We start from the raw sequence: 25085 nt of genomic DNA on the forward strand, positions 1-25085 counted from the left end.
GCTACAAATACATTGGCTGCGTTAAGACTTCATGCTGAACCATAATTAAGCATTATGTGAATGAGTCTTTGGCATCCATGCTACACACACACACACACACACACATCCCTGTGCTATGGTTCAAGTGCACGGAAGAGATCAGGAGCTTCTGCCTCCATTTTCAGGTTATTGTGATTTGTTATGTGTAAATGTGAACAGACTGTAGTTAATCTTACCTGTGGTTTAGGGATTGCTACCCGCCAACCTGGTGTCTTCCAGATCTTTCGGACAACAACTCCAGTCATTCGTAACTAATTTTTGTGCTGGCTGAGATGGATAGGAGTTGGGAGAGCACCAAACCTCCATCTACAGGACACCAAGCTGGCTCTGCTCTGCTTCAGATAAATAACATATTTCAGAAAATCCCAATATGCTAATTCCATTTGCTTCCATAGTTCCTTTGGGGAATGGGACATACCTGTCAGCATCCATAATCTTTCCTACATAATTGCCTGTTATAGTTTAGGAAAATCAGTCTTTTGTTTGGAGATAAAAAATTACAAACCTTGGATTTCATTATCTCAGTGAAATCCAAGGTTTGTAATACAAGCTGAGGTAAAATGATGTATTCAGCATTCCCCTGTAAGCAGCAGAGAGAACCTTCCATCTGGGTTATTTGTCCCTTTGTTTAACTGCTTGGCTGCGTAGACTGCCACTGGCATGTTGTGGGTAAAGGGCAGAGACTTGATATATTTTTTGGAGGCTAAACTTACCCAGATGGAGTAAATTAGTTGTGCACCATCCAACATGTTTGCTCAGTGTGATTTAGTAGAAGCCTGTAGACCTTGGAAAGGCAGCCAAGGTTGCTTAAAGGGCCATAAGGAGTTTGATAGAAGTGTAACTGAATCCCCTGGGCTCTTTGGGAAGCTACAGAAAGGCGTGTAGAAGGAAGGTACCTGAGGCAGCTGCAGGACAGAGCCTGGGTTTGAGAACTTCCATGGCTCTTGAGAACTGTGGAAAGGGTTGCAGCTTAACAAGTGGCAATTTGTAAGTGGGCAGTGGACGTTTTCAGACATGGGGAGGTTTTGGTGGGGAGTAATGTAAGGTACTAAATGACTTGCAGGCTGAGATCTTTTGAGAGGCATTGCTAGAGTTACAGGGATGTTCGTGGCTAAGCCTTAGACATGGCAATCATGAATGATGATATCTGCAGCATGCCTCTTGTGCCATAGAATACGTGAGGAACTGAATTATATGGGCCTGAAGTCTGAGTTTGTGGGTTTGGGATATGTGCCAGATAATGGGTAGGCTCTAAGGCCCGGGGGCTGGATCTGGCCCAATCGCCTTCTCAATCCAGCCCACGGATGGTCTGGGAATCAGCATGTTTTTACATGACTAGAATGTGTCCTTTTATTTAAAATGCATGTCTGGGTTATTTGTGGGGCATAGGAATTCGTTCATATTTTTTTTCCAAAATATAGTCCGGCCCCCCACAAGGTCTGAGGGACAGTGGACTGGCCCCCTGCTGAAAAGGTTTGCTGACCCCTGTCTAGATCTATGGGACTACATGAATCTTAAGATGTATGTATCGGGGGGGGGGGGGTAGCAGGTGAGAGGAACTTCCTTGTGCTGTAAGATTTAAAAAAAAATAAAAAATTATTGCACTGGACTCACTGAAGTCCCTTTGTCGGGGCTCACAGTTTCCCTTACAACATACACTCTCTCCTGAATATTTTCACATAAGGGTCCCTTACAGTGCGCTATCTCTCGCCTGAATATTTCTACAATTTAAACAAAAGGCATATTGATTTTGAAAGGGATTAGTCATGTTACCAGAAAATGCTTTGCAAGGTTGGGCTGGAATAGTTGGGAATAAATGTCACAGCGTACAGTTACTGTATGAAGACAGAGGGGTGATAACCGTAGAAGCCAATGATCTTAATATCTTGCAAAGTTAAAAAAGAAATGGAGGTGGGAGATGAAGGCCATATTATCCACTGATAGTAGAAATACTGAAGTTCAAAGTACTTCGTGTAGGTTATTGATAACCCTTGATGATACTCTGCAGTACCATCCACCCAGTGAGAAGAATAGAAATTTTCAAATAAGTAAACAGTCATCTTGTGTTTATGTGGTGGGGATGATGCGATTGAACTGGGGATTTCACAGTCTACACTGTGCACATTAACAAGGATGTTTGATCAGTTCACACTGGATCAATGTAAGAGCAGTGTTTGAGTAGCAAGAAACAGTTTGAAGCATTTGGTTGGGTTTTGTTAACCTGCTTTGCTAGCAGCAGCTAACAAAATAACGCATGCTAGTGCAATGAGATAGTTCCCTCTCTTCTCCCCCCCCCATGTACCCCCCCACTTCACCTAAATCTGCTCTAGGAGGTTGGGGGAACCCCCAGAATAATACATGGGGGTTGCTAATTTGACCGTTCCATCATCCTGTCTGGCAAGCAGAAATGTTTGCACTGATGGAACGGTCAAATCAGCACAACAAAATAATACTGGAGAGTATTCAATTGAATGACTATGTCAACCACTGTAGGTTTCCCCATTTAAAAGAAAAAATTATATGAGCTTATTTAAAACAAAGCTGACTTAAACCATGTGTGGGCTTGTAGCATGCCTTCCAGTGCATGTCATCTTGAAAACAATTCCTATTGACTTCAGCGGGATTTATTCTCATGTTGGCCCGGCATAGAATGACAGCCTTATTCAATGTATTCTTGGGGATTTGTAAGAAATACTTGCCTTTATAGAATGAACAAATGTAAATAATGCAAAGTTGAAGTTCGTAGCCACAGAAATGTCTGCATATTAGCATAATGCTTTATCCTTCGTCGCATCGATAGAAAGGCTTTGGGAAGCAGTGACTAGTTACAACACAGTGGTTCGAACCTAGGGTGACTGCACAAGCAACACTGTCTTCCATAGAACAGAGGTTCTATGTTTAGAGGAAAATGTTGCAGTTACTTGGTGTATTGTACAAAGCGTTTGCTTCTTGAGGCAAACATCTGGGTATTATGGTAACGTTCAAGGTTATGTTCTGCTTTCTGTTTCTTACTTATGGTAGGAAAAAAGAGCCTTTGAACTATTTTCTAGAGTGATGAAAGATTTTTCATGAACAATTTGAAATAAATAGAGAAACCTTAGCAGAGATATAGCGATGTCCATTATAATTGGTGTACCCTGAAGTTCAGGTGGTAACAGATCACTTATTCCAAAGTATAAGATTAAAGTCTAATGTAGTACGAACTATGAAATGGCTGAGTTCATATCATGTACTTGCCATATTATGGATGGGATATTTAGGATATTTTTCATAACAGGAACTCCTTCAATTGCTATATTTTTTAAAGTGGATGTGAAGTGCCCAGATCCATCTGAAGCAGTCATGCAGTTTGTGTAAAACAGATATATAACATATTTTTCGCTCTATAAGACGCACCAGACCATAAGACGCACCTACTTTTTGGAGGAGGAAAACAAGAAAAAATAATATTCTGAATCTCAGAAGCCAGAACAGGAAGAGGGATCGCTGAGCAGTGATCCCTCTTGCTATTCTGGCGTCTGGTATAGCTGCACAGCCTGTATTCGCTCCATAAGACGCACACACATTTCCCCTTACTTTTTGGGAGAGAAAAAGTGAGTCTTATAGAGCAAAAAATACGGTATTCACAGGTTTGTCTTAAATCGCACTAATCATAATCATTACAATGCAACAGTTCTGTTTCTAGCATGCAACTATTGAAATAATTGTGCTGCCATCTTTATTTGAACAGCATGGTGCTTTTCCATGGTAAACCATGCTCAAAACAGTTCACAACCTCAAAAAAAGTTTATGTAAGTTTGCAACAGAATTTAAATAGATCAATAGGGTAATGCAAGCATCTCATATGAATCACTTTATAACAAAATTAAACAGCCTACTGATAATTCATTACATGATCTAACAATAAAAATGCAAGAACGTAATCAAGATAACAGCAAAAAGTTATGGATCTTCAAAACTAGAGATTGACATTAGCACCAACCTGCAAAGAATACACCATCCTGTTGGCCTATAGGTACCTTAAAGAGCAGAAGCAGCCTCTGTAAAATAGGGTAAGGAGATGGAATGGAAGAAATTTGAAGCAATTGAAAATGGTGCATGTGCTTCACCATAGGACTTTGACGACTGGAAGGCTGTGACTGGTATGATAAAAAGATGCCACAGAAATTTCAACTTGCAAAGCACACAATGGAAAGCAAGGAGGGAAAAGGATGTGTGCAGTTTTATATACAGTGGTACCTCGGGTTAAGTACTTAATTCGTTCCGGAGGTCCGTTCTTAACATGAATCTGTTCTTAACCTGAAGCACCACTTTAGCTAATGGGGCCTCCTGCTGCTGCCATGCCGTCGGAGCACGATTTCTGTTCTCATCCTGAAGCAAAGTTCTTAACCCAAGGTAATGTTTCTGGGTTAGCGGAGTCTGTAACCTGAAGTGTATGTAACCCGAGGTACCACTCTAGATTGCTTTAGATCCCTTTTTAAATTAAGTGATTATTTTTTTTAAATGCTTAAATGAAATAAACATTATTAAACCCTTAACGCATCTCCTTGTATGTTAAGTGGAACTTATTCCCAGGTAAGTATGTACAGTGTTGCCTCTGGTTACGAACCTAATTCGTTCCGGAGGTCCGTTCTTAAGCTGAAACCATTCTTATCCTGAGGCGCGCTTTCGCTAATGGCGCCTCCAGTGCGCGACCTCTGCTTGCATCCTGGGGCAAAGTGCGCAGCCAGGAGAAACTACTTCCGGGTTAGCGGAGCTCGTAACCAGAAGCGTTCGTAACCAGAGGTACCACTGGATAAGATTGCAGCATTAATAAAGGATCATGGCATAATATGTGGGAAAGAAGGGGGGGACGACGACCCAATGAATTCCCACAGTAGCAGCCAGCCAGATAGACGGAATGTAGACAAGCAAGTGACTGAGATTTGAGGATTAGCAAGTGGAATAGAATCTGAAGAATTTAACATCATGGTCTTAAGCATATTTACAGTGCTATACAGGTAAGTGGGGCTTTCTCCCCAGTAAATACGTTTCCTACAGAGTAGCATTCACACATGCTACCTCCCTCTGTAGGATGCTTGTACAGTGGTACCTCAGGTTACAGACGCTTCAGGTTACAGACTCCGCTAACCCAGAATTAGTATCTTGGGTTAAGAACTTTGCTTCAGGATGAGAACAGAAATCGTGTGGTGGCGGTGCGGTGGCAGCGGGAGGCCCCATTAGCTAAAGCGGTACCTCAGGTTAAGAACAGTTTCAGGTTAAGAACGTACCTCTGGAAAGAATTAAGTTCTTAACCCGAGGTACCACTGTAATGTGTATTGCCAGCGCAGTATCAAGCCACCCGAGCCACTGTGCCATTTTATGTGACTTTAAAAAGAAACTGACGACTGAGCACTTTCCTCTCAAGATTTGTAAGAGTGTTGCAAACATTAGTGCGGTTGGATGGAACTCATTGTCTGCCTTTGCAGAGAGGCATCTGAACACCCTTGCAGTATGGAACAAGTGGTTCTTTATTTTCAATGTATTCAACTTTGAAGATGTTTAATAAAAAGAAACCTCCGCTGTGAACTTCAGCTGTGCATATCCTATTAGAAAGGAATAATAGTCGAAAGGAAGACATTTAATATGAGCCATCTGTGGTAGAAATGCAAAAGTAAAACAGAGTTGCTCATTACATCTTAATAATAATAATAATAATAAATAATGATTTAAATATTTATACCCCGCCCATCTGGCTGGGTTTCCCCAGCCACTCTGGGTGGCTTACAGCCTAATCTAAAAATATAGTAAGAACATCAAGCGTTAAAAACCTCAAGCGTTAAAAAGCCTTCAGTTGTCTTCTAAAGACATCAACACTTCAGCAAAGCTGCATTGTTGCATAAGAATTATGTACACATAATACTTCTCCCCACAAGATGGTCACTGCTGAGTAGGGTAATCTATGTACACTTAGGCCTGGTTTTCATGTAACATTAAATCATGGTTTAAATAAACCCTTAGTTTAAATCAAGATTTAGTGTTGCATGTGAATCCAGGCCAGTGACTTAACCATGGTTTATTAACTATGGTTTTAGCAAAAATAAGCCATGGTTTGTTGTTGGCATACTTGCCTTAACTATGCTTTAACATTGCTTGTATTAATGCACGAAGATCACACACATGAATCTGAAATGCCATCTGTACATGTAAGCAGGAAGCTGTCGAAAGCCATTATGGCTTTCTGACGTGAACATAAATACACCAAAACAGACTTCACTGTGCATACTTTTCCCCTACATGTAAATAGCATGTGAAGTGGCCTGTTTTAATGTGGCATCATGCTGTATGTCTTGCTTTGAAAGGGAGGTTCTTTTTCTTACGTCCTATTCACATATGTGATTCTTAGCACACACAGTCAGAAAGAGCTTTTTTGGCAAAGTAATGAAAGAAGCGTTGACGCTACTCTGAAGGGTTCTTGTATGCTCTGGTCTTCTCCCTACAAGGAACTTGGAGAGAAATAATTGAAGACTTGCCCAGTCGTCTTGTTTATAACTGAAAACGGTCTGGTAGCAAGCTGCACCATTAAAAGGACTTTAATACTAAAAGAACATGCAAATGCAGAGCAAGCAAACTATAGACTTATGGTAGATGTGTGGTACTTGTGAGTGCCCTCTTTTTTTAGAGAGAGAGAAAGAGGTGCATTTGCTAAAACGTGCAGATTGCATTCTCTTAATTGCACGTAAGCCATAGCCATTCTCTGCACATGGAGGGTTAAGGGGAGGGTTCAGTGCTGATGGTGAGTGGTTGCCAACAAGCTGAGGTGGAGCTGTCCAATGGTATCGGGCACTACCATGCGGCATTTGTGCAGAGGCTTCTAGTAAGTGGCGCCATTCAGTAACATCTATGCCAGTATAAACAACTGGAGGTCTCCCAGCAACTGCAGCCAACTTGTACCTGCACTATGAAACTCTTCCTATCCGGTAGTATTGAGGCAGAAGAGCTGGAATCCCTCGCTCAACTTCAGCCGCTTAGAGTACAGATCTTTGTGTTAGCTCAGTGTTTCTCAACCTGTGGGTCCCCAGCTGTTTTTGGACTGCAAGTCCCATCATTCCTAGCCAGCATGATCAGTGGTCAGGGATGATGGGAGTTGTAGTCCAACAACATCCAGGGTCCCACAGGTTGAGAACCGCTGTGTTGCATCTGACAAACAGGAAATTTCAATAATATTAATACCTGTTTGTTTGTTTGTTTGTTCTTGTTTTTCTGCAGGATCATTTATTGTGTGTTTTCAGAAGGAACCACAACAGAGAGAGTACACAAAAGCATGGACACAGAAGGATTCCCTCCACCGCCGCCACCTGAAGGTAAAAAGAAAGAGAGAGAGAAGATCACAATGTTTGCATTGTATTTTAAAAGCCATCTGCTTTTAACCTGATTGCGTGCCTGCCTGTTCTTTTCACATTTTCACCTGCATTAACTTTCTGCTGCACAATCCCCTCAATGAATGCATAGGCATAAGGGCCTGCTTGTAGCATGTGTTTTGAATATGATGAGATTCCACCAAGTGACTTCCTTCACTGACGCCAGCCTTTAGAGTTGAAGCACTTCTTCTAAAATGGTTTCCCCATTTGTTATGAATTATGCTGTGCTTGGAATTCAGTTCCTGTTATGGAATGTAACAGGGGATTGGGTGGGTGTGTGCGCGCGTGCTAAATGCCGAAAGGTTACGTATATTAATGTGCAGTTTTGTGATGACAAGAATGCAGCGAACCTATTTTCTGAAATGGAGTTGATATTTTGCAGTCACACCCGTTCATACTGACTACTTAAGGTATTGCGGTTCAAACATATGTGCTGAGAGGGAACCAGAGAAAGGAATACATGTGTGATAGATGCAGAATTAGGTGAAACATTTTTTTTTAAAAAAAAAACCATTTATCAGAATATTTGTAAACAGTCAACTCATTTAAAAATATTGAGGTGCTGCACAATTAGTGGCGCTGTGGGTTAAACCACAGAGCCTAGGACTTGCCGATCAGAAGGTCGGCGGTTCGAATCCCCGCAACGGGGTGAGCTCCTGTTGCTCGGTCCCTGCTCCTGCCCACCTAGCAGTTCGAAAGCACGTCAAAGTGCAAGTAGATAAATAGGTACCGCTCCGGCAGGAAGGTAAGCGGCGTTTCCGTGTGCTGCTCTGGTTCGCCAGAAGCAGCTTAGTCCTGCTGGCCACATGACCCGGAAGCTGTACGCCTGCTCCCTCAGAGTTGGTCATGACTGGACCTAATGGTCAGGGGTCCCTTTACCTTTACCTTTATAACACCGTGTTAATTGGATGTTTCATTCTTGTTTCATTCCAATCCATTGTCTTGAAGTCACTAGCCACTTCAAGGGTTTAGGAATGAAGCATACTAGATTACCTACCTCCTAGAATAATTGTGAAGATACGCACCTCCCTGACTCCATTGGAGAGAAGCAGGAATCGGGATGCAATAAAATTCTGAGACTCCTAGCTTCCCGTTTCCTAAAAGTGAAAGAGAGAGAGGCTCTGACTTTCTTGTTTGTGCAAAGTGTAATCAAAACACGAGTGCTCAGAAGCAAGAAGACAAAGGGCACGATTGAAAAGAAACAATATTATGTGCACCAAGCAGAGCCATATGTACAAGCCAGAGAACAGTTTCTACGGCCATACTGATAAGTCACTGCTCCCCCCTTTTTTTTTACAAAGCAGCTTTGATTCTCTAGTGATAGCAACTGTTGCTACTGCAACATCCAACATAGGTACAGCTACAGTCATGGTTCTTTAAAGTATAATGCATAGCACTGCGCTGGATTGTAGTTTTAGGGCAAACAGCACAGGGAAAAAAGTTACACTGGCATTTTTTTTAAAGGGGTGGTATTGGGTTGGAGAGATAGAGGGAGAGATGTTTTGTATAAATGTGTTAGTTACGGTTTAATTAAACATAATTTTAAGAAAGATACACAAAGACCTCTTTAATGTTTTTTTGTCACAGCATAATATATAATGTATCTGTAGAATGTGCCTTGTTCTTATTGTAATGTATGGTCTGTTTTTATGTTCTGCCTTGGCTCTTAATATTTGTAAATTGCTTAGACTTTTAGCTTTTGGATTCAGTGATTAACAAGTGAAATAAATATAATAATAATAATAGAATCTGTATATCAGAAGGTGACTGCACTTGCAAATTTTTGTTTGTGTCATCTAGGAACAGAGGTTTGCGTGACTAGCTTTGTTTTGAAAGTTGTAAGAATATTGCCTAAAGTGAGCAGACACAGTAAAATGGGTTGTCTGTGCTGCATTTGTTTTGTGAGAAATGCCTGTTTGAGCATACAGACAGGATGGTTACAAAGGATGATAAAAATGGAGCCAAGGTTTGAGATGAATGAGAACAGCATCTGAATTGTAATTATCAATAGTCTCTTGTTTGGGAAACTGTTAATAGCTTGTTTCGTGTCTGAAATAGAGCGATGCCTTTCAGAAGAGAAAGTGAGACAGATCCTGTGGCTTTCCTTTTAGAAAAGCAACAACCAGGAAAAATAAATCTGTTGAAAGTAAATAATCAATACTGTATTTAAAATTTAGTCCTTTATAACAGAGAAGGAGAATGGAAAACCATTTTTTTCTTCGTAGATAATTGCATTGCAATTTGTTCATAAAACTACATGTCTCCAAACTGCACATTACATTAAATGCGCTTTCACAATTGTGTTTGAGCGTGGACATTTTAAAAAGTCTGCCTTGTGGTTTTGGGTGGAAGGGAATTTTGATCCCTACTCTGTGTCATAAGTCTGACAAAGGTTTCTTCACTAGAATCTATTTGCCCTTAAAATAAGGACAAGGCTTGTACTAGACCTTGACATCTTCTCCAGGTTATTTCTACAATCTGGATGTAATCCATTCATAACAATATTGACTCGTGTAATTCCCCTTTTATCAGGCAGCCGTGATTATAAAAGATAACAAGCTACTGACAAGTGACACCTTCAAGCTTAACCACATTGGGAAGGAAACCAAAGAAAACATGAGCATGGCCCAGACAGTGAAAAAGACAGAGAAAATGGATAAAACAAGCAGGGCGGTGAATATGGTTTGGATTAAGCATGAAGCACTGTCCAAGCTTGCGCCCAAAGGATGTCGCTTCATTGCTGCTAATGTAGTAGTTTGACTTCACTCCCAGAGGTACACTCCATTGTCTTTTGGAACAGATAGATTCCAACAATAGCAGGCATGAAGGATGTAAATTGGCCTGGTAAAATTAAGGACAGTTTTTGCATAAAGTTCTCATTGAGTTGGCACAAAATTTGCAGTTGCTACTTGTGCTTTGTAAAAGCTGCTTTGGTGCAACAAAGCTTCATCTTTATAAATGAGGTCATGCACAAAATTACACACAAATGATAAATGTGATATGGGGGAGAGACAACAATGAGATTTCTGTAGACTTGGTTTCTGTGGCTGTGAGGAAAAATAATGGCCGCACTGCTTTCATGGTCTGAGGCCTGTTCTGCTGCTTGACTGTCTTTCTGAATGTAATGCTTCTGAGAAATCCTTATAAAGCCCTAGGATTTAGTCCAAAGTATTGCAGAGCCAATGGGATGTGTTCAGCAAGAGAAAGAATGAGCGACTTTCCTTCTGTATGACAGAGCACTTCACTCTTGTTGCCTTCTTAATGCTCCAATTTCTCCTTTGCTGCATGACAATGTGGCCAGAGAAGGAGAATAGCTGAAGATTCACGATGCCAAATATGCTGGCTGGTTATGTGATTAGGGTATATTCCGTCTCTTCATTTATTATTTTTTTTAAAAGACTAACAGTACAGTGGCAAGTACTCAGTATCACTAGTTTGAGAACACCATTTTGGGACCACTGTGTGGTGATCACACAGGGTCCCCGGACGTTTAACGGTCTATTGATCCCTGTGCCACCACTGTGCTCACTTCCCCGCTGCCACCAACCCGTTACTCTCTGGTAAAACACTAAGTCCAGACAGTTGCTAAAAGTGAACAAAAAAAGAAGATATTTATTTTACAAACATTAACAAGTTTATGGTTTCTCAGATAATATTCCTGTCAGCCCCTTAGCTTTAGTTTCTTTACCGGCCTATACCTTCCTAATACCTTCTGACTGATTATCTCAACTGGTTGACTAACACCTATTAACAAATTCTCTCCCTCTCTCACACCAGACTAGCCCAACCCACAGACTTATCTTCTCTGTCTCTTCTAACTCCAGACTGTCTTCTCAACCACCCTAACTCTAACTCCTCCAAAAAACCTCTGTGCTTAACCTTATACACAGTTAACTCTGCCCCCGGGGTTCCCATTGGTTAGTCATTTTACAATTAGTTAACCCTTTCCTTATGGACCCAGTATGATGTCACACACCTAGGAGGGCGAACGCCACATACTGCTTTCTCAATTGCTCTGTGTGCTTGTTGCCATTTCTGAAGATAACTGCTAGTACAACACTTTCTCCAGTGGTCTGAATGACTTTGAGTGAGCTTTCTTCAGAAAGGGGCTTGGTATTACTCTCTCTCTGGAAGCAGAGCTGGCATCAAGGGTCTGCATAGTAGGCATTTTCTGCAGGGAAATGGTGAAGAGTAGTGGCAGTGATTATCTTAATAGTGAAAAGGTGGACTCATAGGCGGAGGGGGCCCCTTGCCCCCGGGCCCTTGAAAACAAGGAACCAGTACCACAAGACATACCTTGTTACTGCATTACTCAATTGTACCTGCATTCAGAAATTTGAGCCAATGATATAATGGGCAGGGCCTTCAACCATTGCTGAAGATTTTTGAATCGTCTTGCATGTTGATACATGAATAGATGGGTAAACCTCCCACAGAAAAGCTGTCAAAGAGTTGCATGAGCGTTGAAGGTCCCCAGTATCTGCCTTAGCTTATTTCACAGGATTAGACATTTGCAGGTTTGTTCCTGAGATAATGGAGCGGGTTTTTGTCTCTGCTGGGATACGACTGGACCTTAAGTTGAATTAAGATGGTTGATGGAACCTTTCGAAACTGCACTGATTTTCTTTCTTTCTTAGAAAGCAGTGCCGGGTGTGAGGTATTTTGGGAAGAGTGAACAAAGATAACGTATCTTGTGCAAGCAGCAGAGAATTTCTATATTTGCTTGAGAGCTTGTAACACTTCTCCTTGGCGGTCTCTTGATGCTGATTTGCTCAGCTCTGTTACAGCGTATGAGCATTCCTGTCAACAGCAAGTTTTGCTTTTGAGCTTCTATGGTTGTCGCCTCAACCCCTTAGGATGTGGATGATAGGATATTTAGCTTTGTGTTCAGAGACAAGTGAAAGAAGGAGCTTTTAAATGGTGCACACGAAAACTTAGCCATTTAACATGTCACAGCAGCTAGATAATGAAAATTATTTTAGTTTTTAAGTGGAAAAATATTGACCTTCCTTTCTTACAGTGTGTTAGAGGTGTCACTAACAGGCATGCTGAGTCAACGTGGTTCAGGAAACAAAATATATAGCAAGAAAGCTTATTGCTTTGACAGTCTGAACAGTTGAGTAGTGTGAATTTTTGTACAGGAATTTTTCAGAGCGTGTCCAAGCTGGTAGAGTGTCTGAGAAAATCTTACATAATAATTAGATTTTCTAAGATTTATGTGGGTTTCCCTTGACCTCTTCTTACCTTCAAGTTAAATAATCTTGTTTCTAAATTTATGCCTGGTTTCCTCCACTTTCCAAAGGAAAATATTTACATGGAAGTTTTTGAAGGAAAGAAAATAGATTTTTTTGTCAAGGTTCAGAAGAAGAGAGAGCTGAAAGGATTGCTTTTGACAAACTTAGAAACACTTTGAAACACTGAAGACAACACTAGCATTGATGAATCACAGAACCCAAAGTTTTGATAGTATGTTTATCTTCTGTTCTTCTCCTAAGATGTTGGGCTTTGGTGAAGTACAAAGCAGTCCTATGAGATGTGTATTTGTGTGGAACTTGGTAGCAGAGCTACCACCACTCCCAGCTGAGATGTTAAAAAATTCTTTGTTTAGTCCACATGTATGATCAAATACAATGGTTTCCAAACTTTCCCCACCATGGACCACTTGAAACAACAACACAAAACTAGGGTGATAATTCAAGTATTATTCAGAGCAGACCCACTACTCATTGATCTCACTTACTCACGTTACTAATTCATTTCAGTGGGTCTACTAGGGGGAAAACTTAGATGAATACCACACTAATGATAATATCTATATACAATCATATTCAAAAGCTTTGCTAAAATACTGTTAAAAATTGTATAGTGATAACCATTGTCAAAAAGTGAAATTGATCTTCATTATGATAGTGACATTGGATCTTTTCCTCCTTTGGGCATTATGGCAATTAAAACATGTCTGTACGCTTCCTGTAATTTATTTCCAGACAATGTTTCCCTGTTAGCTAGAAGTTCAGCAGTATATTTATAGAAGGATGAAGTCATCTCATCCATGTCCCAGAGTTGTATTGTCTTTTAATAATTATTTGTCCAATATTTCTTGTATTGACTCTACAGCTAGAGCTATCTAGTCTACCTAAATTAGCGGTGGTCATTGTTTTGTTTAAAAAGTCTGTTTTTTAAGTTTTAGAAAACGAACTAACAACCGGCACAGCTGATGATGAAGAGGAGGAGGAAGGAGAACAGTTCGACTTTGATAGCGGAGATGAAATTCCAGAAGCAGACAGGCAAAGTGCTTTGCCATCGAATTTAGAGTCTAAGAAGAATGACGCAGAACAGGAAGAAGTGAATTCTACGGGTACGTGTGACCATGCCTAATAAAGCCATGAGAGCATTGCTGATACTTTATTTATTTACTTAGAGCATGTGAGATCTCTTTCAACATAATAATGAACTGCAAACGTTCATTCAAAACAGAAATAAGTACATGGAAAGAACATTGGGATAGTTTCTATGGGCAACTCTCCATGAGCTCATAGCTTCAAGGTGTCATTTATAAAAGAGGCAACATGCAATAAGTGTGCTTGAAGAGCGCACAGATTGCGCACAGGCTTTCTAAGGACCAGATTCAGCTAATGGGTCCCACTAGTGGAAGCCCATGCAAGAACTGCTAATTCAACGGGACATTTTCCCCCTCACTTCCCCCTCCTGAAATTAGGTTTTTTTTGGGGGGAGGGACAGGAGAATCCTCCAAACAGCAAATGGTGGGAGGAGGAGGAAGATTGTGCTGTTGTTCTTCTGAAATGCTTGCACAGGTGGAACGATCTCCTTAGTGCTACATTCTACGCAGTCCCTATGGGTGTAGAGTCCTGTTTACATGAGAGTGGTGATGGGACCTGAGCCAGCAGATGCAGTCTCAAGTCATTTCTATGCAGAATGAACACTTGTGCAGGCCGGCCTAAGGTGATATCAAAATATAAAGATATGCTGCTTAGGAAATAAAAAGAAGAAATTGCTTCATCTTCTTCCACTCTTCTTTAACATGTTTGCTTGATGTAACATATGCAAGATAATAGCTGTATCATTTACTGCACAAGCTGGTTGAGTTTCTCTGTCAGCAGAGGCACTGGGTTGCAGCCAAAGTACCAATAATCTTACAGAAGGAGGAGCACAAATAAGGTCAAGTCCCCTCTCATGGTTTCCACCAAAGTCTCTCAGGTTGGGCATGGCAGGCTGCTGTAGGAAGACGGTCATTGGCTGAATATGGCTTTACAGGGGCCAGAACTGTCAAACTGAATCAAAACCACCATGCCAAACCATAGTTTGTGCTCACTATAATTTATAACCCAAACCAAAGTTTGATCTTCCATCTGGCAGGCTGCAGTTTAGAGTTGCTCTCTTCCATTCTTCGTCTGCTCAGCACACTTGTCTCTGGAGGTTGCTACAGAATTATCTCCTTAAGAAGGGTTTTGAGGATTCATCTGAAGGGCAAGAGCATTGCAACAGGGTTCCTGCAAGGGAATTTGCGTTTTGACAACAACTTGTGTGGTTTTCATTCAAGGGAATGAAAATGTGGATGCAGCCGAGAAAATGGCGGGCGCTGAAGGCACAGCAGAGGTGGTCCCACCAAGAGTAAACCCATACTCTGTCATAACAATTTCACCAATGCAAGAAAAGGAACCATCATTGTCACCAGAGCCAAGCCCACAGGATGGAAGTATAAGCCCTACCCTCCCAAGTGGATATTCTGTTCCTGTGCCCTGCGGTTATGCTGTACCATCCAACTTACCATTGCTGTTGCCAGCATACTCCAGTCCTGTCATAATACGAACTGTGTCTGTGGATGAAGAAGGTAATGTAACTTTAGGAGGCACCGTTTATGAAGCAATAGCATAGTTCTGATACTTTACATACATACATATATACATACATACATAATTTTATTTGCATGCCTCCTTTCCATGGTTTAAAACCATGCTCAAGGAGGCTTATGACATGCAAAAAGTTATCTAATTACAAACGTAAGTAGTCATAAGCAATAAATAAAACATCAAAGCACACAAATTGAACAATTTCAACATAAATCATAATAAGATCTAAAATAAAATACAAAAAAAAAAAATCAATAACAGCAACAACACACACACTCAACAACCCCCACTAAAGTTACTGCAGCCCAAGAGTCTGTTCAGCTGTCTCAGCTTTTGTAGCTGGAGTCAGTCAGGGTCCTGCCTTCCCAGGCCAGGTGGGAAAAGGCCTGCAAGACAGGGAGCAAGTCCCCCAGAACTCACAGCCAAGATGATACCTTATGGGCGACTGCACCCAATAAGAGGGAAGGAACTTGCAGCCTTCTATCACTGTTCTTCTCTTTGCCTCACTATGGTTATTTCACAATGGGTGAAATAGTGAATTGTTTGTTCCTCGCTGTAATCCAAGATGCAATTTGTCTGGATCGGTTCCATTGACAGGGAAGGGCTGTAGCTCAGTGATACATAGGGATGGGTGAATCTGCCAATTTCTGTTTCAGTTTTTCCTTTTCCCAACCTTGTGTTCTCTACATTCTCACATTAGTTTGCATTTTTTAAAAAAGTTCTCTTGCAAACTCATCAGCATTATAGTACGAATTTCTCCTAATGTGCACATTTTTGTAGGTGATTTTGCCCAATATACCCATTTTTGCAAAGCAATTTCCCCTATTAAAATGCATTTTTGAACGGTGTTTTTATTGAAATATGCACTTTTATATATACTGTGGTACCTCAGTTTACAAATTTAATCCATTCCGGAAGTCCGTTCTTAAACCGAAACTGTTCTTAAACCGTGGCGTGCTTTCCCTAATGAGGCCTCCCCCCACTGATGCCCTTTCACCGTTCAGATTCTGTTCTTAGACCGAGGTAAAGTTCACAAACTGGGACACTACTTCCGGTTTTGCAGAGTTTGTAAACCAAGTCATTCGTAAACAGGACTGTTGTGATTCAAGGACCCGCCACCCGCTTGGGGATAAGAAAGACACATGGACACAGTATATTAGGTTAATGGGCTAAAAAAGGCCACAACTTTATTTATTACAGCATGTGAGAGGTATTGGCTTAGGCATTGGATAAAACAACAGAGCATGACTCCACCCCCTCAGGGAGGGGTGAGTCTAACAAGGCTTAACCACCAGTGGGAGGAGCCTGTTGATGCAAATACAACTGAAAGCTCTCCCTGATGTCACCAGGGGTCGTGCCATGGCCCTAGCTACCAGCAAGGGCGTTGGACAGGATCCATGACCGCTGGATTCCTTTACCGGAATACCCATAAAGTGGAGGGGTAGGCGATGGCCACACCCTGCCCTCCAATACACAAACATATTCCAATGCCTAACCGCCAATACCTAAACGGCTCCTGCTCACAACTCCTCCTCTCTGTAAGGAGGAGAGTCTTTCTTAAAACGAGGTACCACTGTATATAAAAACTTCATCCCAGTACATGCACTTCAGTACACATTACTTGGCTGGAGACCTGCAATGCAAAACACAGAGAAGTGCTGTATTTTGGTTTGCATGCTGTTTTGGAAAAATGTGAATTGGGTAGGTTTGCCTTTAAATGTGAACTGAAATGAATTTCACCTGTATCTCTAGTGGCAGAGCATCAGTTTTGCATGCAAAAGGTCCTAGGTTTAAGCCCCTGCATCTCCAGGGAGAGAACCTTGTATGAAATCCTGGACAGCCACTGTCAACTTCTTTAGACAGTACTGAGCAAGGTAGACCCATTGTTCTGGCTCAGTAGAAAGCAGGTTCCTATGTTCCTACAAGGATTATTTTGAACATTGAGAGTAATCTACAATAGCAGCAGGTAATTTGTAAATCTTTGACATATATATCTGCTAATGCTCTGAAGAGTACTGGCTTTCATTCTAAAAACAACATTAAATCCTTATATTTCTAGTTTAAATATGTTGCCACAAACCTATCTGTCAGCCAGTATATTTCTGAATGTGTTACCTATCCCTAGCCTGAAGTCAGATCACTTTCGTGTTTGTTCAAATATTTTGCTAACAAGAAGAGTAAAGTGAAAAGGTTAGAAAACTTATGCAAGGAAGATACAATATATAGGGTTTGGTTTGCAGCTCTACAGGTTTTTTTTTTATTTTTTTATTTCCCTACCTTTTACTCCAAGCCAAGGTAGAGAATGCTGGTTGCATTTAAGAGGACTAATTTTTATTTTGCAAAGTACTGTATTTTTCACTCTATAAGACACACTTTTCCCTTCCTAAAAAATAAGGGGAAATGTTTGTGCGTCTTATGAAGCGAATGCAGGCTGCACAGCTATCCCTGAAGCCAGGAGAGCAAGAGGGATCGGTGCGCACCAATCCCTCTTGCTTTCCTGGCTTTAGGGATAGCCACCCAAAGCCTCCTGAGCACAGCATTTGCTCTCCCGGCTTCGCTTCGCTGGAGAGGTACTGCACAGCTTTTCCTCTCTGCGCAGCTCCCCTTCAGCAAAGCGGGAGGAGAAATGGAAGGGGCTCTGCTTCTCCTGCCGCTTTGCCGGAGAGGCGCTGCGCAAAGAGCGAGAGCGAAGCGGGAGGAGAAATGGAAGGGGCTCCGTTTCACCTGCCTCTTCAGTGCTGAAGAGGCACTACACAGAGAGGGAAAGCTGTGCAGCGCCCATTCAGCGAAGTGGGAGGAGAAACGGAGCCCCTCCGGTTTCTCCTCCTGCTTTGCTGGAGAGGCGCTGAGGAGAGAGGGAGAGAATATTTTTTTCTTGTTCTCCTTCTCCAAAACTAGGTGCGTCTCATGGTCGGGTGCGTCTTATAGAGCGAAAAATACGGTGATATGAGTGTTTCAATCACAACTATTGTATTTTTTTAACATGGCTGTTACTGAGAGAGATTCTATCACTACTTCTGTTTCCTTTAGCAAATGTTCATATAGTTGCTGAAGATTGCCATAATTCTCAGAGTTCAGAGGATCCCCAGAACGGGTAAGAAGAAAATACTGGAGTTTATTAAAAAATAAACCCCTTCGGTAAAGACTAAAGTGCATGTGTTGGATGCAAGAGCTGGTATCCATGCCCCTTGACTATTGCTTGTTTTGTCTTGAGTTTGAGGGTCAAAATGTTTGTTTCATAACAACCTCCTTCAGTAAGAACGGTAGATGAGGCAGACGCTGATATTGAGTTGATTCCTTTGCCGCTCCTTCGCCTTGTTTTAGACACCTTTCCACATTCCTCCGTTTTGCAGATTGTCTACTTCTCCAGCAGGGGTGGGGGTCCTTATCTTCCTTCCCTCCCCTCCCCCACTGGCCAAGTTTGACTTTCCCACCTGTCAATCACGTGATGCCACAACAGTGCCAGGTGGCCTCCTTTGCGGGTATAGAGAAACAGCCTGGTATGCAATGCTTCAGCCAACAAGGCATGCTGGGGCCAGTGCATTGGCAAGGATTTGGGCTCGATAACCTTTGAGGTCCCTTCCAAGCCTGCAGTTCTGCTATCAGGTTGGCCGCTGTAAGAAATGGGATGCTCCATGAGAGGACATTTGGGTCAGACCCACCAGAATTCTTACATTCTCTCTGTATGGTTTCTGTTGCAGTTCCTCTGCCTTCCACAACAGCTGTCTCTGTCAAGCCAGTTCCCTATGCTTCTGCAAACTTTCTCTGCTCTGCAGAGCCTTAACTCGCCTGCAGCTTTGCTTCTACTTGCCCCTGTGACTCATTTATTAAGTCATCCTTGGGCCATCTCCCTTTATGACATGTTTTTCTTCCTCGGCATGCAAGCATTCTGGGCGGTGGCTGTCCTGTCAGAGCCTCAGACAGTGATTTTCAAACCAAAGTATTTATTTTGGATAAATCAAGGGATAGCATTTCCTTGAGCGACGCTGTCATTGCCAGAGTGCTAAGTTTAGGCTTCTAGTGGAAACAAACTGCAGTGATCCATAGAGCCATATTTGAGCAAAGGGCAACTCAGTCCCTTGAGATCTGTGATGCAATAGCTGCTTTGCCCAAGCGCGCGCGCGCACACACACACACACGAAAGTCTAGCTACTGCCTAGGTAGAATGTTTCTTTCTCAGTTTCTGCCCTGAAGCACTGCAAACCATCTTCTTGCTACTCCATTGTGAGCAAACAGCACTGGTGGAACTGTACACAGACCCATCACCACCTGAAGCCCATTACATGAGAAAGCACCCATATCATATGTGATTGCCATATCAATGGTGGGAAGAGAGAAACACTTACGGATATGGGAGGGGGCTGGGATAGGCAAGCTGTTAAATAGCTTCCTGGCCCCAGCAGACATTGTGATCAAGTACATGTGGTTTGCTAGAACCATTGGACTACTGCTGCATTGCTGCTCTGCCTCTGCTACGTAGCTTGATGCAGTTAACACCCCTCTCCTGCAAGAAGCATTGTACAATCTCTTCCACCTTCAGTGACTGTGTTTAACAGCATCTAGTTTGCTGGCATGCACACAGAGCCTCCCTGAGCACACTTGGAAAGGGGATTTTAGCACCAGTAGTATTTAGTAGGAGTAATGCAGAAACTACAGCACAGGCTGGCATTATCCGCTATCTGTGCACGCAAATTAGGATCATGACAGGAGTCAATATTTGGTACATTTGTTTGTTTTTTAACATCTCCTATTTCTGCATTGGTTTCCTCCCCTGCATTTTGTAATTAAAACCTCAAGCAAAGCCAGGCTCGCTTTCCAGTTCTCATTCTGCAGCAAACTGAAAGAATGTTAAGGAAGAGCAGCTGCACAGAACTACTTTGTGGGTAGGGACGCAGGTGGCACTGTGGTCTAAACCACTGAGCCTCTTGGGTTTGCCAATCAGAAGGTCGGCGGTTCGAATCCCCGCATCGGGGTGAGCTCCCATTGCTCTGTCCCAGCTCCTACCAACCTGGCAGTTCGAAAGCATGCCAGTGCAAGTAGATAAATAGGTACCACTCCAGCGGGAAGGTAAACAGCATTTCTGTGTGCTCTGGTTTCTGTCACGGTGTTCCATTGTGCCAGAAGCGGTTTAGTCATGCTGGCCGCATGACCCGGAAAGCTGTCTGTGGACAAATGCTGGCTCCCTCAGCCTGAAAGCAAAATGAGCACCGCATCCCCATAGTCGCCTTTGACTGGACCTAACCGTCCAGGGGGCGGTTACCTTTTACCTTTACTTTATGGGTAGTGGTGGTGGGGGGGAATGTGTTGGAAGCTTAAACTGCGTTCCAAGTCCCTGAATGTCAGACATTACAGCTTCTATAACCCTTACTTATGAATAAGCTTCACCAAACTTCATTGAGATTACAAAGCAAACATACATAGTATTGCACTGTGGATAACTGAAATATTTATTATAATTAATAACTTGTATGTGCTTATTTTAAAGTGAAGATAATCAGGGGAATAAAGATGAGAATGCCTTGGCCAAATGGGCTGCTGATCCTGCAAACACAGACTGGATGGAGAGTAAGTACTGGTGATTATGGTTCCTCTAGAAATCAGGGAATGGGAAACTGTGGTCCACCAATATTGCTGGATTACGACTCCCATTGGCGATGGTGGCTGGGGCTGATGGGTCTTTGGAGGACCAGTGGGTCCAACTTCTCTGCTCTGTATAATGAGTTGGTGTGTTTCAGTTTATCGCTCAAATAGCTGTTTATATTGGAATGTTTTATTTAAGTCTGGAATGAATCCCTCCTTGTTTCTGGATACCTGGTCCGATTTCATTATTCAGGAATTCCACATACAATTACTCTGCTTCTAGGGATGTTGCTGGTTAGATTCCTCTGATACGATTGCTCTACAAGTATCCTAGACACTGCTTATGCCTGATTCGATCTCATTTCCCTCGTTATCAGCGACTGGGTATGCAAGCTCGCACACATTTTGGCCAGGCAAAAAGAAAAGAGATGAAATGAGCAGGATAAATATATTCTGTAAACTCGGGGGAATTGAGCAAAATTGCAGCTTCTTTGACTTGCTTTTCTGTCGCAAGTCTGAAGAAGTTCATATATGCTTGACGAATTCAGTCTCTAAAATCAGCGCACCTTATCTGCACTTCCTGGACTAATGAGTACAGTCGTACTTTGATTCTCAAATGTAATCTGTTCTGGAAGTCCATTCAACGTCCGAAAAGATTCAAAAACCAAGACCACCTTCCGATTGGCTGCAGGAGCTTCCTGCACTCAATTTGAAGCGGCGTCACACATTCAGCTTCCAAAAAATGTTTGCAAACCGGAACACTTACTTCCGGGTTTGCGGCGTTCGGGAGCTGAAACGTACGAGTACCAAGGCGTTCAAGAACCAAGGTGCAATAGTACTTCAGTTGATCCCTCTGTGTCTCCAGCAAGTCTCCTTCATCTTCTTGCTCATGCCTCTTCTCTTTTCTATATGATGTCGTCTGATGCTTCTTTTCTTTGGCCGTCAGCATGTCTGCAGAACAAGAGATTGTGAAGGGCAGAGATCGCCCAGTCTTCCAGCGTCTTGGGGAGTTGGCAGCGAGCCGCAAAATACATGGACACCCTTGTTGAATTTATTTATTTATATTTATATACCACCTTTCCCCCAGAACTGGGGCTCAAGGCAGCTAGAAACACCACTGGACTGTTAAAAGAACTACATGTGGGTCCTGGGACCTAGTTAGGCAACAGCTGGATTACATAATGGCTAATATTGCCACCCTGGGATCCTTTGGGAGAAAGGTTGGCAAATAAATAAATAAATAAATAAATAAATATGCAGTCAGTGCTGAAAATATAAAAGCATGTTGCAGATGATGATGATACTGTTATTATTTGTACCCCTACCATCTATTATTTTTTCTTAACCTTTATAATAATATAATAATAATTATTTATTATTTATACCCCGCCCATCTGGCTGAGTTTCCCCAGCCACTCTGGGTGGCTTCCAATCGAGTGTTAAAAACAATACAGCATTAAATATTAAAAACTTCCCTAAACAGGGCTGCCATCAGATGTCTTTTAAAGATAGGATAGCTGCTTATTTCCTTCACATCTGAAGGGAGGGCGTTCCACAGGGCGGGCGCCACTACCGAGAAGGCCCTCTGTCTGGTTCCCTGTAACCTAACTTCTCACAATGAGGGAACCGCCAGAAGGCCCTTGGCGCTGGATCTCAGTGTCCGGGCTGAACAATGGGGGTTTTGCAAATATTTTAGTGTGTGTCTTGCTAAAAGTCTACAGTGTTTGTCTAATATTGTGGTTTTTTTGCTTTCAGATCCAGATGAGGTAATATATGACGATGTGCCAAGAGAAAATTCAGACTCAGAACCAGGTATGAGTTTGAATTCAAAACCTAGGCTTAGACTTAGATTTTTCCCTGTACCATTTATCAGTAATTCTATCTGAAGTTCCAATGGGAGCTGATGATCAATTCTTTCCCATCCTGACCTCCTCCCCAGCAAATCCTCCCTTGTTTGTTGTTTAGTCGTTTAGTCGTGTCCGACTCTTCGTGACCCCATGGACCAGAGCACACCAGGCACTCCTGTCTTCCACTGTCTCTCGCAGTTTGGTCAACCACGTGCTGGTAGCTTCGAAAACACTGTACAACCATCTCATCCTCTGTCGTCCCCTTCTCCTTGTGCCCTCCATCTTTCCCAACATCAGGGTCTTTTCCAGGGAGTCTTCTTTTCTCATGAGGTGGCCAAAGTATTGGAGCCTCAGCCTCACAATCTGTCCTTCAAATCCTCCCTTACTTGCCTTGAACCTCACAGGGTTAGAATAGTATAGAATATTGCAGTGGAGGGCACAAGATTTAGCCTTATGGAAGGGAAATTCCATCAACCTCCATGAAGAAACTCACTTGACTTACTCTGAAAAAGGGCTTCAATTTACAGATTTAAAGATCATCCTTATGAAGGGTGGAAAAGCCACTTGGGGAAGTGAATTGGTACACAAAGAAGGGATTAAGAACTCCACTCATGCTTTACCACCCCCAATAGCCCCTTCTGGAAATGACATTTGCATGTAAAATATATGAGATGTTCCTGTTTTGTCAGTGCCATTTTAGGCTGTGTGTGTAATAGGGTTGATGTAGAGCTCACGTGTGAATTTATTCGGAGCAGGGGTGATATTCATGGAGGGAGCAGGGAATGTTCTACAAGAAAACCCATGAACCACCCCCTTTCCATTTATCTTCACGACGCTTTTTTGGCTCTCCTGAAATGCTGTATATAAGTACTGTGTCTTTGTTGTTATGTAATCCCAGCCAGTCGGGGATTATATAGTGAACATAATGACCTCCTAACCCTATGATTGCCAATGTAATCAGGAAGCTTTGCCTTCCATCTGAAGTGGATATATCTGCCTCCTGAGATATCACATAACCAAATATAGCTGGCTAAGTAATACAATGATGGAATGAGAATATATTTTCATCTCCTTTGATTTACCCCCCCAGAAAAAAAAAATTACTAAAAGAGGGCTTATATGTGAAGTGTTTGTAGAAAATGACTCCCATTTTGTCTCAGCCTAATTTTCTGTGTGCCTCTGTATTCATGTACCATTTCTTGTTTTCCAGAAATGTTATTGTGGATCTCACCTTCCTTCTATATCTCTTTATATCTATGGGCAGCACATTACATTTGTTCTGGGTCACTTTTAGTCAGGAAGTTTAGCCTGCTTTTTAGAGTACTTGCAATCCAAATGTTGTTGCATATCATGATATTAAAGGTGGCTGCTTCTAAAATTGCGTAATGCTTCTTATGTGATTTTATTTATTTATACATTTTTACTTTGGTTGTAACTTGCTTGAGTACCTTTTTAGTGCAAAGCTATAAATTTAATAAACCTATAATTTTATAAACCTTGCCAACCTCCCTGTGATCTTCGGATGAAGGGTGGTATATTTATTATTATTATTATTATTATTATTATTATTATTATTATTATTTCATCATCATCATCATTATTATTATTATCATCAACAATAGCAAAAACAGGAGGCCTAGGAAAAGGAGGTGCATATGCCAGTGAATAATTCCTTGGCACCCTATGCAATGCCATAACTTGATTTTTGCATTTAAGCAAGGCTACGTTTCCCCCACTGAAGTCACAAATTATATGCATGGCCAAACGTATGACACCTGTACTTGCTAACTGTGGGAAAGGCACACTATTAAGTGTATTCAGCAATTGGACCAAAGTCAGCGGCTTTCTCACAATGATTATCTGGGCACCTCCAACCTTTACCATCTGATCTATCAAAGAAAGATGTAGACTTTCCTTTAGATAAGGAATTATTCGCTTAAAGTAATAGAAGTGAATTGTAAAGCCAGACTTTGCACAAGGAATTAAGTGTGTAAATAGGACAAGACAACATAAATTTATTCATTCCTGGGATATAGTTTAAATAAAGGGTATGAGCTTCCAGAACATGGAGTAATAGAATAATGTATCTCCTTTATGCCCAACACTATAGGACCTGAGGTCTCCCATTGCTGCTCTAGAACCTTTATTGTGAAAGATATTCCAAGACAGAATGCAAACTCTCTACCTTTTGTGGCGTGATAACAGACGTGTTGATTTCTTAACCTTTTACTAATTCCTTACTCTTGTACTGAAAAGTGCATTCTCTGAAATGCTTTACCTCTTCAACGTATTTAGCAGGCTCATAGAACTCGTAATGAATTTGAACTTCCCGATAGCTTAACAAAATT

The 25085-nt window shown here is 41.8% G+C and overlaps 1 protein-coding gene across 8 annotated transcripts in view; it reads left to right on the top strand.

Annotated features, from left to right (window-relative positions):
* The window catches only part of ARHGEF10 (Rho guanine nucleotide exchange factor 10), a 92673-nt gene that overhangs the window by 4100 nt on the left and 63488 nt on the right, over nt 1-25085 (top strand). For all 8 annotated transcript variants that reach the window (XM_083431436.1, XM_083431439.1, XM_083431441.1 and 5 more), the window contains exons 2-7: nt 7288-7382; nt 13624-13797; nt 15001-15291; nt 18341-18404; nt 20796-20875; nt 22646-22702. In XM_083431436.1, the coding sequence (XP_083287562.1) occupies nt 7343-7382; nt 13624-13797; nt 15001-15291; nt 18341-18404; nt 20796-20875; nt 22646-22702 (706 nt within the window). In that variant the 5' untranslated portion in view covers nt 7288-7342. The remainder of the gene's footprint in view (nt 1-7287; nt 7383-13623; nt 13798-15000; nt 15292-18340; nt 18405-20795; nt 20876-22645; nt 22703-25085) is intronic.

This window comes from Podarcis tiliguerta (genome assembly GCF_965153285.1).
Source record: "Podarcis tiliguerta genome assembly, chromosome: 3".
NCBI classification, from domain to species: domain Eukaryota; kingdom Metazoa; phylum Chordata; class Lepidosauria; order Squamata; family Lacertidae; genus Podarcis; species Podarcis tiliguerta.